We start from the raw sequence: 15482 nt of genomic DNA, 5'->3' as shown, positions 1-15482 counted from the left end.
AATTCAGTTATGTATTACAGAATCACAATTTGGATCTTGTACATTTAAAAATGCCATTTTGCGGTCTCAAAAGCTCCGATTTGACCTTTGCGACTGTAAAATTACTTTGTACAAGACACCGTTAGTTGCTTAAACCGGCACTCTCCGACCTGCTGTCTCCCGTAACTCAACAAGATGCTGCTGGACATGATGATTAGATTTCTAATGATTGCACGCTCCAACCTAAACAATGTACTTAATTACAAGCAATGTATAAATAAAATATATGTGTCCCTTCATTTCACACACTCATACTACCACTCTGCATTTCTCAAATTAACTAGAGCTTACATTCTGAACATCCTATGATGATTAACATTTTCACACCACTCCGAAGAATGAAAAGGCTTTGGAGTTTGAATTAAGCAGGTTAGAAAGGTCTTCTTCTCATGTTTAATTCAGACGTTAGTGTTACTCAACAACGGCTGATGTTCCGTCCCCTTCTTTAGAGGGTATAAATAGGTATTTCCTCTCAATATGTCACAATCAGCCGTGGCCCGTGCAGGTAAGAGTGGTGGGGCCAGATGGGGGGCATCGGATGGTAGTAATGCCCTCTAAAAAGGGTAAGTTGGACATCTTACAAACTCTAAATAACCCCCAAACTAATCCAATACACAGAACACCAAGCAGTTGGGTAGTTAAACAAATACAAACTTACAAAGTGAATTTCTCTGATAAAGCTGCATTTTAGGGTGCTACAGAGAGTGAAGTATATAGCACATTAAACAGGATTCTCATAGATTAAGAAGTATGTGGCAGTCCCACCTCAGAATGCTCGCTGTCACTCTTCAGCACTGTGCGTTTGAGCACTTTAGAGTATGCATCTCCCTCTGAGACATCAAGCGGCTCCTGTGGCTCTCCATGGACAATGACTTCCTCTTTTTCTGTGCCGTCTGATAAAACATATCGCCTGATGATCTTCCGTGTAATCTAAGAGGGATTTGAACCATAAGGAAATTTACCACTCCAACATCATAAAATGATCCACACACTTCTTTTATAATGATGGAAGACATACAATGATCTACTACACGCAGGTCAGGTTTGTGCCCAAAATAACAGTTCATGAAGGCTTTAGACAGTTGACTTTAAGATCCAATTTCGGCTAGTTATGTGCTTAGAGTGACTTTCTGTAACATATGCTTTAAAATCTATATCACATCTTTGCTATCATGAGATCTGAGTGCCCATTATGTAGAGTGCTACACCACTACTACTAAAACCCTAAGTTTTCCGCAACACCACACACTACTTCCAGAACCTTCCAATGCCATCACTCATGCTTTAGTATTGAAAGATATAGCTCAGGATCATTCTGTCCTCAGCCTCTTTACTGAGATGGGAGGAATGGTGGTGGTTGTAAATTAAAAATGGGCACGTGTTTACTAGAAATTGTATTAAGGCCTCAAATAAGTTTAACAAAAGCTGCCAAATAAATCTACCGATGGTAAGGAATTTCAATGTCAGCAATCTGAATTATATATGAATCTACTTCCCAGATGTGAATGGCCCTGAAACCTTGTTATGTTGTTTCTTTTTCTTAGCAGGTTGGTACATTGCAAACTTATGTAAAAGGTTCAGTACAATACAATACAAAGAACATACTTAATTTTGCAAAAATCACCTTAAACACAAAGTGCTCCATTCAGATTAGGATGGTGTGTGAAGTCTAGATGGGACCACATAAAAGAAACTCAAGAGGCCAGGAAACACATAATTTAGTGCTTGATAATGTGTAAATATTTGCAAATGTATCAAATAATTGTTTTGATTAATGATGGAAATTGAAAGTAATGTAGTCTAGTACCAGAGAGTGGTCCTTCTATTACAGCACAAAATCCTCAAAAACATATGGGGCCTCAACTGTGAATGGGGTAACATCCCAATGCTATACATTAATAATATGTGAATTTCTGAGAGAAACAAAATCAATACAGTCTAATAGCATTGTGAGCTCAGTGTGCCAGGCATTGCAGGGGCACATAATCTCAGTGAAACTGGTCATTTTGTGTATCTGAATGTCAACTATTTCTATCCTTCTTATGCAGTGAATAAAATACCAGAAATCACAGTTCTAGAAAGGGGAGTTCTACTGATATCATCTTGCTCATTTCACAAATGTTAATATGCTTTAGAATGTTAATTTCCCGAAAAGTGAAATTGGAGTTAGATATCTGATTGTGCCAGATCAAACGGACCAACCTTTTGCTCTGGAGAAGCAGAAAAAACATGTTTAAAATTCAAACACATCTGCAAATACTTAAAAACAACTAAGACCATTCAGTTTTCGTCATCTTTCCAAAAGTGTTCTACCAAAAATGTTCACCAAGGTCAGTTAAACTGCCGTAGAATGTGGGACCTTGCACTGGTTCTAGGTCATTCAGCAAAGCTGCTGAGCAATTTTGTGTTGCCTTGTGCACTTACAGGTAGGGCAAATAAATGGTCAACGTTTTGTGAATGCAGGTTGAAGACTCTAAAAATGGTCTGCTACATCTGCAAAATAGTCTTGTACCAGTTCTAATGAGGTGATCACCAGTACAAAATGAACAGTCTTACCTTCTTTACAACAGTGCAACCATTTTCATCGGTATACTGCTCTTCGGTTACTGTTTCCGGTGGAATGTCAGACATGCTACCTGCCTGTGATGATGAGAAATAAAAGAGGAAGTGAACACCCTTTCCTGAACACCTGCAGAAATGTGCTCTCTGTCAGCTGGCATTGTTAGCAAGGAGTGTTGTTTAACTGCAAAAGAGGGTGAATTGTTCTGCAATTAAATGTTAAAGACATGCAAAGTCAAACCAAACATAAAAGGATAAAAAATAAATTATTTGACAATTTAGTGTTGAAAAGCACACTAAAATAGTCGAGTTGTCTCATTGGGACGCATCTTTCGGATGGATGCTTCAGTGGACAGGGATTTGCCATACACGCTGCAGTGCACTTTTGTTCAAACTCATATTGGGTCAGTGTTATTACAATCTTTCCATGGCCATGCATTTTTCAGGACGCATGCTGGCTTCGCAACCATAGTGCCAACCAGGTGAAGGCCTTAGTGGTAGAGCTGTGAGGGTTGCTGTGAATGTGACCAGGGCAGTATTACCAGGTGTTACAGTACAGGGTCGTGCATTAGTTAAACACTTTGTACCTGAATAATCACCCGGCGGCGAACGACCCTGGTAGTTACCAACTCCTCGTCATCAGAGCCATTCTCCAGCCCACCTAGTTCCTCTGCTAGCTCCTAGTGGAAGCATGGAAGCAGTGTGCTGTTTATCACACTATATGTATATTACGTGCTACTACTAATCATGATATGTTTGCCCTTAGGTGTACTTTGTTGTATCCTAATGTAAATGTACTACAGTTGATTAAAATAACACAGGAGATAGGGAAACAGTACTAGAAACCATACAAATTGATTCACCAAAATGCCAGGTGTAGCGAAAATTGATTTGTTCTTAAGATAAAGGAAAAATCTGAAAAATATTGCGAATCTACACATTCTGCATATTCTGCAAGGACCGTTTTCTAGGAGAATGCATGATCCGCAAGATGCATGCCCGAGCTGCTTCATAAAGTTTTACTTTAAATAATTTCGTGGGAGGCATGTATTTCAAAGCTCCATATTACACATTTCGGGGACCTACATAAGACATGTATATTAGATGTAGCCATAATAGCATTGGAATGAAAAAAAATATATAGTGCAAAATACAAAATTCTTCAGGAGGAAAAAGTACAAATTGTCAAAACGGTCAGTCTTATTAAATGCATGGCTGAAGCATGTCAACCAAATATTTAATTCTGTGGCAGAATTTTTTGAACATGGGCACTGATTCCAATTCTTATCAACCTATGTTCCTGGATTTAATAGCGGTAAACATTGAATAAACAAGTTCTTGGTTCATTAACACATGATTTCACTAGCTGATTGATCAAACACTTGTTCGCATCACACATCTACACAGAGTTTATGAAGCAAAATTCTGGGAGGACTGTGAGTGCACTTTCTTTAGGTACAGTCGACTAAAAGAGAGCACATTTACTTTTTATACTAAGACTAGAAAAACCCTAGGAAATCCCGATTCCGGGCAAATAGAGGTTTGCACACAAAGCAGGATTTTGTGTATTGTGGTTATTAATGCATTATCAAGTTATGCCTCCATGCACTTTTTGTCAGGTAAACCTGGCAGAATTTGTGTGGGGAAAGACTGCATCAATCCGCGGTATTGTATTTCACAAAATAGAAGAAACATGGAATGATCCTGTTATCAGTATGTTTGCAGGTGCAGTATTACTACAGTAAAATACTACAAGATTTGTAGTGTGCCCTCTATTATGATGAATATGAACCTACAAGAGTGTGAGTGAAAGCAACGGCTGATGCAAATACCGATGTACACAATTCCTTGGTATCAAGGGTCATCATTTAAAATTTTCCTTTCAGGGGGCAAATCGAGTGCTTGAACTCATCCTAAGTCAACATATTACCAAGGCTTTCTAAGCAAGTTTGGGTACTGATGGTACTTTGGACTAGACAGTATGGGGCAGATTTACAAGAAAGTGGTGCATCTGTAGAGATGCGTCACTTTCCCTGCGCCAACATGCCAAATCCTTGCGTCACCATGGATCAACATGGCTCAAGGATTGACAGATGCGTCAGAAATTCTGACGCATCTGTTGACGGAAAAGTCACGCATTGCTGGAGTCGTGTCGCAAGCACGACGCAACTCCAGCAATGCTCAGGGGCGCACTATGCCTAACATGCTGCATCACTCCTTATGCCTGCTTCAAGCAGGCGCAGGGTTTTGACGCAGCATGGACGTAAAAGTAACTCCGTGAAATCTTGTAGACTTCACTGCGTCACTTTTCCGAGGCTACTTGCGACGGAACGCCCACCCTGCATACATTAAACCTGACACTGATTTAATGTGGCGCAGGGCTTTACAATGTGACACATCTCCCTAGATGCGTCACGTTGTAAATGGGCTGCAACTTTTACGCTGCGTCACAAAAGTGACGCAACAACGGTGCAAAAGTGACGCAAAGGGCTAGTAAATCTGCCCCTATGTACGTATATCGCATTTGTACTTCGTAGCATGTTCTGTTAATTTACGTTCGCAAGATTGGAAGAAAGACTGTATGAATGGATAATCCTCACCATATTTTTCTGAATTTACAATTTACCTTTGAAAACTCAAGATTTGGTGATATGTTAATTTCCTCGAAAGGCTGTGTCCAACATAAGTCGAGAAAACCTGAATTACTTGCCAGGTTATTGGGATGTTCACATAAAATTAATTTTGACTACAACGAAATCCACTGAAACTACTTGACAAAGTCAGGGGTTGTCCTGAAAAAGTAGCATGGATTTGGCCTCCATAGCCAAAAGTTGGGCAGCTCTGTGCTAGGACAATACTAACTAAACACATGCACCTAAAGATTATATAATGTGCATAAAATGTGCATTCGTCCCTGCAATCCTTTAGGTGGGACTAAAGAGTGGCTTTTTCTATCTGTGACAAAAATATGTGCCTCTTTCAGCCGTGAAAGTTTGAGAGCTCTTTATTCCAAAGAAAATGATGCTCTTGGAAAGCATGGGTTTAGGAGTAATAACCATTAATTTAGCATATCGATACTTCTAATCTGGTAAAATTCAAGGCAGCCATGTTAAGTCATGCTGTCATCAAAGAAGCACAGTTGGGTAAAGATATATGAAATGAGCGAAGCTCGCCTTGAATCCATTTCCTATTAAATTATCTTTCTCAAGGGATTCTAGCAAAGAACGTACTGTACTTGGGACCACATGTGCATTTCAATCTCTGAAAACATAATGTGCCAGCATTCATAAATCCAGCGACCCCCATCGTCCTTTATGAAAAGGAGTGCGACAGTGCAGCAATAGATGAAAATGACCCCTGCACGTATTACCATTTGCTAAACGCGTACCATGTACAAGTGGCTAAAGAAAATATTTTTGTATTTCTACTTTCTTAGCTTTTTTTTCATCCGTCTGTTTGTTGCCTCTTTCCCTTCCTTCCTCATTCCATACTCTCTACCTCCCTCTTTTTTCCTCCTTCCTCCACTATGGTCTCTCCACAGGGTTACAGAATATGGACTGGCTTTGAGCTTAATCATGAAACAACTAAATACCTTGAGCTACAGTTCAATATGGCCAGAATCTCTACCTGGCACAGTCCATTCTTTTCTGCAGACCCATTTATAAGGAAAATGCTACTTACCAGTATGCATCTGTTCTTGGCATGTAGAGCTGCAGATTCGTATACTTTTGCATAGATCGCCATCTGGTGTTGGGCTCGGAAGTTTGCACTTGTTTTTGTCTTGGAAGAAGTCTTTGTAGTCATGAGGTAGGTGACTCCTCCCTAGGACAACAGTGCGCATGGGCATTGACTCCATCCTTAGATTGTTTTTGTCACAAAGGGTTACGATGGTTTAGTAAGAAGTAGAAAGAGATGTCCATGTGTAATGTATGTAAGATAGTACTGGAACAGATAGAGGTATCCGGGGAGGCGGGTGGGCATATATGAATCTGCAGCTCTACATGCCAAGAACAGATGCATACTGGTAAGTAGCATTTTCCGTTCGAGGCATATGAGCTGCAGATTGTATACTTTTGCATAGACTGTACAGCAGTTACCTCCTTAGCGGTGGCTAACTGTATCATTTGCAGTGGCGTCAAAAAGTGTTCTTAATACAGCCTGGCCCACACTAGCTTGTTGTTTTGCCTGCACATCTACACAATAGTGTTTTGTGAAGGTGTGTGGTGTAGCCCAAGTTGCTGCTTTGCAGATGTCATCTAGGAGAATGTTCCTTAAGAATGCCATGGAAGCCTCTAGTTTGCGTGTGGAATGAGCTCTAGGGGGAATGGTTAGCGTGCGTTTGGCTTGATAAAGCATATTTTGATGCATTTAACAATCCACCTTGCAATTTCTGCCTTTGAGATGGGATTGCCTTTATGAGGTGGGGAGAAAGCCACAAAGAATTGTTTGGTCTTTCTATAGGATTTTGTCCTTTCAATGTAGTAGAGTATTGCTCTTTTAACGTCTAACGTGTGAAGAGCTCATTCTGCCACTGAGTCTGGTTGAGGGAAAAACACTGGGAGTTCAACAGACTGGTTGAGATGGAAGGCAGATACGACTTTGGGTACAAATTTAGGGTTAGTCCTAAGAACCACTTTGTTATGATGGATTTGTAAAAATTGTTCTTGCATGGTTATGTAAATGTAGTGCATTTATATAGCGCTCCGCACACCCCTGAAAGGGTCTCTCAGGCGCTGTGCACATACCGCTGTGGAACCCTTCCTGGCCTTTCCCTGTGAAGTGCCCACTCCTGGGCACCCCCAAGGTGAAGATAGGCATCCTAGCGCTTTTGGGACCGTTGTGGAGATTAAGCAAGCTATTGCCCAGAGTTGCAGCATGGGACCCATGATTAGAATAGGCACCGAGGCAAGAATGATCGGGTCCGGGGAAATTGAGCCCAAGACCCGCCAAGGCGGGAATTGAACCCTGGTCCGGGCCAGACCTCTGCATCAGGGTCTGCCGCTCTAACCATTGAGCCACACTTCTCCACGATGCCTGGAGTTCACTAATTCTCCTGAGAGATGTGATAGCAACCAAAAAAGCTACCTTCCAAGTGAGGAACTGCAGTTCGCATTTGTGGAGAGGTTCAAAAGGAGGACCTATGAGTCTGGTAAGGACCACATTTAGGTTACACACTGGAGAGGGCGGGACTCTGGGTAGGATTAAGTCCTTCCATAAAAGCTTTGATAGCGGGCACTCGAAACAATGACAAATGTTGTCTGTTTTGGAGATAGGCTGCTATGGCAGCTAGATGTAGCCTAATAGATGAATATGCTAGGTTACATTGTTGTAGATGCAAGAGGTAGCAGATAATGTTCTAAATAGAAGCATCTAGTGGATTGATTTTGTTGTTTGTGCAATAAATGGCAAATCATTTCCATTTTGCTGCAGAGCATGCTCTGGTGGTAGAGCGTCTTGCTTCTTTAATGATATTCATACAGCCTGGCGGAAGATTTCGGTAGCCAAACTCCAAGACCTCAGGTGCCAGATCGCAAGGTTGAGTTGATTGGGATTTGGATGTCTTATCTCTCCATGGTTCTGAGTGAGAAGCTTGGGCGAGAGACGAAGTTTTTGATGAGGAACTACTGATAGTTCCAATAGGGATATGAACCATGGTTGTCGGGCCCATGTTGGAGCAACTAGGATCATTGTGAGGGAATGCTGTTTGAATTTCTGAACCACTAACGGAATTAGTGGGAGAGGTGGAAAAGCATGAGCAAATTTGCATGACCAGTTCATCCATAGCGCATTGCCTTTGGAATATGGGTGTGGATACCTGGAAGTGAAGGTTGGGCATTTTGCGTTTTGGTGTGTGGCAAACAGATCTATTTCTGGGTGGCCCCACATGCGAAAGAATTGAAGAAGAACTTCAGGAGGAAGTTCCCATTCATGGATCTGCTGTGTCTGACGACTGAGCAGATCTGTTATCTGATTGTGTACACCTGGGAGGTGTTCTGCAAGGAGATATATGTTTTGTGGAATAGCCCATCTCCATGTGCTCTGAGCTAGGTGTGAAAGCTGAAGAGAGTGTGTTCCCCCCTGTTTCTGTATGTAGTACATTGCTGTAATGTTGTCTGTATGGACCAGGACAGCTTTGCCTAGGAGGTGGAGTTGAAAAGATTTTATCGCTAGGAAGATTGCTAACAATTCCAGGTAGTTTATGTGAAAGTATCTTTGTTGGGGGGTCCATATGCCTTGGGTGGTATGGGTTTGCAGATGAGCTCCCCAGCCAGTGAGTGATGTGTCTGCTGTCAGCACTGTCTGAGGAACCGGTTTGAGGAACGGCCGCACTTTGGAAAGGTTTTGTGTGTTTCACCACAGCAGAGAGTGATGGGTGCGGTCGTCCACCAACACCAGATCTGTTAGCTGACCTTGAGCCTGGTTCCAATGACGCGCCAAACATTCCTGTAGTGGAAGCATTTGGAGTCTTGCATACGGGACGAGGAGAATGCAAGAGGACATCATCCCGGTTAACAGCATGAACACTTGCTCTGGTAGTGCGTGTTGAGGCTGCCATTTTTGGATTAGAGCCTGTATGGCGCTTATCCTGACTGGATTGGGGTATGCTAGAGCTTTTGAAGTGTCTATTGTATCCCCTAGGTTTTGTTGTATGTTGGACGGTTGGAGATGGAATTTGGCGAGGTTTATTGTGAATCCCAAGCTGTAAAGCAGTTGAATTATTTTGTGTGTGTGTTGCCCACAGCTGCTGTGTGATTTGGCTTTTATGAGCCAGTCATCCAGATAAGGGAAGATATTTATGTGCTGTCTCCTTAAGTGGGCTGCAACTACTGCGAGGCATTTGGTGAAGACTGGGTGCTGCAGTGACCCCGAACGGGAGGACTTTGAATTGGTAGTGTTGACCATCTATCACAAACCTGAGATATTTCCTGTGAGCAGGGTGAATGGGAATATGGAAGTAGGCGTCCTTTAGATCCAGAGTGGAGAGAAAGTCGCCCTGTTGAAGAAGTGGAAGCACCTGTTGTAGAGTGACTATGTGGAAGTGGTCTGACTGAATGTAGAGGTTTAGCAGCCTGAGGTCCAGTATGGGCCTGAGAGAGCCGTCCTTTTTTGGAATTAGGAAATAGGGGGAGTAAGCCCCTGTGCCTTTATGAGGCAAGGGGACTGGTTCTATTGTGTGTTTTTGTAATAGAGAGAGAACCTCCTGTTTGAGAAGTGCTAAATATTCTGAGGACAGCGGGTGCTGTCTGGGAGGAATGTTTGGGGGGGGGTAGAAGTGAGTTCCAGGCAATAACAATACTGGATCATTTTTCTTGCCCACTCGTCTGTTGTGCTTGAATTCTAGACAGGTAGGAACTGTGAAAGACTTCCCCGACAGGAGTGGGATAATCGGGGGGAAATGGAAGGAAGTCACTGTTTAGTGGTAGGGGAGGTGCGGTTGTTGTTGCTGCGACCTCTTCCTTTATTATTGTTGCGTCTGTATCCTCCGCAAAAGTATCCTTTGGGGGATGTTTGAGTGAGGCTTTTGTAGGAGGTAGAGGGCTGTTCTGAACCCGTGGTTTTTGAGCCGGCTCTGTAGAAAGAGCGGCAAAAAGAGCCTCTACGGGAAGGGAACTGTAAGGCCCCCATAGACTTAGCAGTCTTGGTGTCCTTCTTCATCTTTTCTAGGGATGTGTCAACTGTAGGCCCGAAAAGATGTTCCTGATTGAACGGCTGGTTTAAAATAGCAGTTTGAACCTTTTGCTTGAATCCGGAAATCCGATGCCAGGCGTGTCTGCGCAACAAGACACTAGTATTAATTGCGTGAGATGCGGTATCGGCCGCATCCAACACACATTTTATTGAGGTGTTGTTAATTAATTTGCCCTCTTGGATAAAGTCATTAGCCTTTTGCCTGTACTGGTCAGGAAGGTGTTCCATGAGCTTTTCAAGCTCGTCGTAGTGGGCTCTGTCGTATCTGGCCAATAAAGCTTGGGTATTGGCGATGCGCCAATGGTTTGCAGCCTGTGATGCGATACGTTTCCCTGATGCGTCAATTAATTTGTATTCCTTATCAGGTGCTGGGGTGTCGCCTGTACCCTGTGAGTTGGCCCGCTTGCGTGCATTAATTTTCACAAGGGAATCCAAGGGGATCTGACATTTAATATAAATTGGATCATTAGGAGCTGCCTTGTATTTTTTATCCACCCTGGGGTTGAGAACCCTGGCTCTGACTGGGTCCTTTAAAACTTCTGGGGCATGTTTTATCAAGCCTCTTAACATCGGCAGGGTGCTTGTTGTTTTTTGCGAGGGTGCAAAGGTTTCTAGCAAAAAATCTTCATCTAAGGGGTCGGTGTGTAAGGGGACTTCATGGTATTGGGCAGCTCTGGTGACGGCTTAGATGGATAGACATCTGGGTCATTATGTGGGTCGGGGTCTGTACTGTAGTCCTCCCAAGGGTCTACGTTATGTGGGATGGTATGTGAATCATCATTAGCATCCACCTGTGGATCTGTATCCCCACCTATGTCTGTATCCCCACCTATGTCATCGTCAGTATCTGTCTGAGGTGAAACTATAGGTTGTGGGGAGCTTGGTGGAGAAATCAATAGGTGTGGATTAACTGGAGGAGGAGAAGGAGGTGGGAAAGTGTTAGTGTCCATGTTCTGCTTCTTAGGAGGTATTGAAGGGTCCTCTGAAGTGTCCAATTTCCTCTTTTTTGGAGGCTTGGCGCCATCGGCATGAAAAGCACGAAGGGTGCCTGGGCATAGTGCTGGGGCATGCTCAAGTTGAAAGCCAGCGGACCCACGGGACTAGAAGGTGCTCCAGATGGGAAAGCCGCCCTTGCAAACACACCGTACATTGATTTAAAAAAATGCGATGGATCCGAACCTGGAGTCGGGAACTGTGGATACGGATTTGAGCCAGTATCCAAACGGGGAGTATCCGACGTCGAAACAATCGGATCCACTGCCAAATCCTCCGGTTCATTTTCAGGCACAGGAGAAGATGGATCATCCTGCACCGGCTCGGCTTCAGAAGCCGGTGAATCCCTCGGCGCCGGAGCACCTTTAGGTGAAGGAGACCTCGAGGTGAAGGCGAGGGCGAAGGAGATTCAAAGTCTTTACGGCGATGTTGAGGAGCGGGTGAAGGTGACCTCGAAGCCTTACCCTTCGTCGAAAGGCGCCGAGATCCATGTTTTCTTTTCTTCTTATGTTTTCTCGACTTCGATGTATGCGAAGTCGACGACTTCGACTTATCTCTCTTACGCCCTCATCCTTCCTTGTTCGTCTTGTCCACGCCGTGATCCGACGACAAGCACCATAAGCAATCTTCATGGGGGTCAGTGATGGACATGTGACCCCTACACTCCCTACTTAAACCCAGACTTCCTCGAAGACGACATCGCAACAGCAACAGTTAAAGTTGAAAGAACAACAAAGTAACTCTACAAAATATGGAGAGTGCTAGAAAACTGCTACGTGTCGACGGCGTGGAAAAAAGGGAACTGACATCATCACGCCGACGAGGCTCTCTTATGGCTCCGGTGATGTCATGCAGAGTCGCGAGAGGAGCCGACGTCCTCGTCGGTGTGGAGAGCTAGGAAAAAATTCTGCGGAATGCTGGCGCAGGGGATATTCTTTAGGTGAGGAATCCACAGGCAGATGTATCAATCAAAAGTTTGTTTTGAAGATGCGCGTCGAAAAGGGAAACGCGATCGAGACAATACCATTGAGTGGAGAGAATTGCCCGTCGAAGGGGAATTCAATACCGATATCGATCCGGAGCACAGCAATGTACATCTAAACCAGATGGCGGAAAAAAACAATCTAAGGATGGAGTTGATGCCCATGCGCACTGTCGTACTAGGGAGGAGTCTCCTAACTCGTGACTACAAAGACTTCTTCCAAGACAAAAACAAGTGCAAACATCCGGGCCCAACACCAGATGGTGATCTATGCAAAAGTATACAATCTACTTTCTAACTCAATTCTGTATGAATATATTTCTAAATACTTCCTTCATACCCTTTTGTAGATATGTTTCTAGTGGCTAAGTCCTGCCTTACCATCTTAAGAGCTAAGCTATAATACTAGCTTTCACACTTACCCAAAGCAATGATATGATTTGGGGCGCCTCACTTTTTATCTCTGTAATTGAAAATGTGTCTATTATAATGTAAAAATCTGCAATGCAACTATGTAACAAACTGCTGTATAATTGTACATATGTCTATTGTAATAAAAATGTGCAATTCAACTATGCAACAAACTGCTGTATAATGTGCTGTTAAATACTGTACCAATTATGCAACTCTAGCCACCCTCCCCATTGTACCTAGTTAATGTAATCCAATCAACCAGACCCCAGTACACAAAGTTGAATTAGATGCACTTCGCATTAGATATTGCATTGGTTATGTTTTCTGCTACAATAGTCAAATGTTATCTAGAAAGTACCAGGGACTTTCTCATTGTTCACTTTGCCAAACATTGTCTGCAGGTATTGATCTTCTTTGTTTTACATGGTAACATTACAACTGAATGTTGTCAAAAATCTTTTGTTCAAACGTTTTTGATTGTCATCTTTCTCTTATAAGCATTGACTTGGAATGCACCAGGAAGGTGAGGCATTAACTGCATGCAGTAAATACCAACACAACAAGGTGTGTTCTGCACTGACTGCAGTAAATTTATCATGTTCCACATTTTCCTCTGGAAAATTAGGAATTGCACGTGGAGCTAAGACATTTTCTACACTGCATCAAGTATCGGAATGTACCATAGGTTATTCTCCTGGTAAATTTACTGAGATCTACAAGGGAAAAACTGAGGGAGAGTTTGTGCAGGGACTGGAATTAACCCCTCGCACCACCTTTGATCAGGGCCTTAGTCTAGTGTCCCGTTTCCAATCCATTCAACAAAGGTGCCTCTTCTTAAAACATCTAATGGCGCCCTGACCCCAAAACCCCCCCAAAAAAACATTCCATGCTGTCTACCCCAGAACAAACCTATAAAAAAGCTTCTCAAACAGCTACAAATGGGCTCTTGATCATCATCATAAACATGAATAATCTCTATTGTGCAGTGTGTCCTCACCTTTTCAAAAGACCCAGTTTCACTGCACCTCTCATGTTTTGCAGGTGACTCATCAGTTGCTTCTTCGATTGTAAGATCTCTACCTCCTGGCGACAAGTCTTCCTGCTGGAAAGGCCGCTCCTCAGGTTCTTGCACAATGGGAGAATTTTCCTTATCATCAAACACTGGCCTCTCATATCCTTCAGGCGTTACTGTAATTTCTTCATAATCTTCCCCCTGGGAACTTACTCTTTGCCTTGCCTTGGCTGTAGCTGGTACTTCTCCTTCAGGAGACGTGACGCTGTAGTAAAACAAAACATACATCGATAAGTAAAAACCAGCTGACTTTGCCAAAATCTCGGTTTTCTTATATCCCTACATGTTGCCTTCTAAGCTCAAGTTATTTTTTGAAATGTTATAGTCCAGCTGATTCATGCATTTTTTTTTAATAATCATGGAATATCATGTGCCCAGGCTCTGTATGCATTCCAGAAGGGGCAGTACTAGTGTCTGCGGCCCATTCCTTTATACTACAGTGCCATGGTGGCACATAAAATGTTTTTTTTGTGTGTTAATGACATCTATCCTTGTATGTTATCGCCCTTAGACCAGACCTTAATTTCCCATGGTCATTTTAATTTAGTTTATATTTTAATTTAAAAAATGTACCGTTACCCCAGAGGACATTGGGGCATTGGACAAAGCCATATACATGTTACAACATTGCACAATTAGTACTAACATGGAAAAAAACAAAAATAGAATAACCATACAAATTCAAACAATAACAAGATAACTCTGAGCGTAAACCTGGGCATGTATTCATATGCTATACTAACAGGTGGACCAGGCATAGTAAAAGAGATACAGGAAAGGAATTTTGCCTAAAAAGTCAAATACATAAATTAGTTATCAAACAAGATTAAGGATATCTTTAGCACATTTCAGAAAATGACTAAGCCTGTGGCTTTTCAGAATAGCCCTTGCAGAACCTGGCCACATGTGAGGATATTATGTTCTTCGAGGCTGAAATTACAAACATTAATTTGTCTCGAATTGTAAGCCATCTGTCTACATCCTCCTCCTGAGACCAACAAGCCACACTCCCTTCCACTTTGCTTCTTGCAAAGGGGCCTGGTCATTTTTAGCACTGTGTGAAATATCTTCTGCCTGACTACATCTAATGGTCAGATGTGTGTCTTGGTGTCGAACAGATCCTGACAGACATGCTTGTATGAAGATCACAAGTTAGGAGACCACCAAAGCAACATCAGATAAAAGATGAAATCTGGGATCCAAACTATAAACAGATTCATTTTTCTTTCCCAACATCAATTTACAACCAATCGATCTCATGGAAATCCCTCCTCTCCAACAACCAGGCTGTGACAGACACAAAATGCCTCAGTCTACAGCAAATGGATCACATGAATCCAACATCACAAGTACTTGGTGGGCTCTGACAGGAGCTGAAAAATTCAAATGACCCGGCAATGTAAACTGGCCACTTAAACAAAGGCCAAGATGAAAAATGTCACACCTTTTGCCAGGAAAGTACTTCCAGTATACACACACCTGATCCAATCCACCAAAGAGCCTCTCAGCCGCGGAAATATGGAAGCAGCTCAATGAGTGTTTAGGGGCCCGAACTCTAGAACACATTGAAACCTGGCATGAACATTCAATCTAACCACCTTTGCTTTCGGCAATCGCTGAAGACAGAGTTTGTCCATCATGGCATTTGGCTCAAGGCTTGCACTGACAAGGTAAACTCTTCTGCAATGTTCAAATGCCATTTCTATATGTTATTATTAGAACTCAGAGAAGCCA

General features: G+C 42.7%; 1 protein-coding gene across 15 annotated transcripts in view; it reads right to left on the bottom strand.

The window, feature by feature from the left end:
* Window positions 1-15482, bottom strand: part of ANK2 (ankyrin 2) — a 1556458-nt gene that overhangs the window by 50822 nt on the left and 1490154 nt on the right. For 13 of the 15 annotated variants that reach the window (XM_085641446.1, XM_085641452.1, XM_085641444.1 and 10 more), the window contains 4 exons: window positions 13674-13953; window positions 3186-3278; window positions 2596-2679; window positions 805-969 (listed from right to left, as the gene is read on the bottom strand). In XM_085641446.1, the coding sequence (XP_085497572.1) occupies window positions 805-969; window positions 2596-2679; window positions 3186-3278; window positions 13674-13953 (622 nt within the window). The remainder of the gene's footprint in view (window positions 1-804; window positions 970-2595; window positions 2680-3185; window positions 3279-13673; window positions 13954-15482) is intronic. The other 2 variants (XM_085641451.1, XM_085641447.1) reach the window with 1 other exon arrangement.

Source organism: Triturus cristatus, chromosome 2_2, assembly GCF_964204655.1.
Source record: "Triturus cristatus chromosome 2_2, aTriCri1.1, whole genome shotgun sequence".
NCBI classification, from domain to species: Eukaryota; Metazoa; Chordata; class Amphibia; order Caudata; family Salamandridae; genus Triturus; species Triturus cristatus.
The sequence above is the reverse complement of the archived record's forward strand: the minus strand, read 5'-3'. Positions and strand labels throughout refer to the sequence as shown.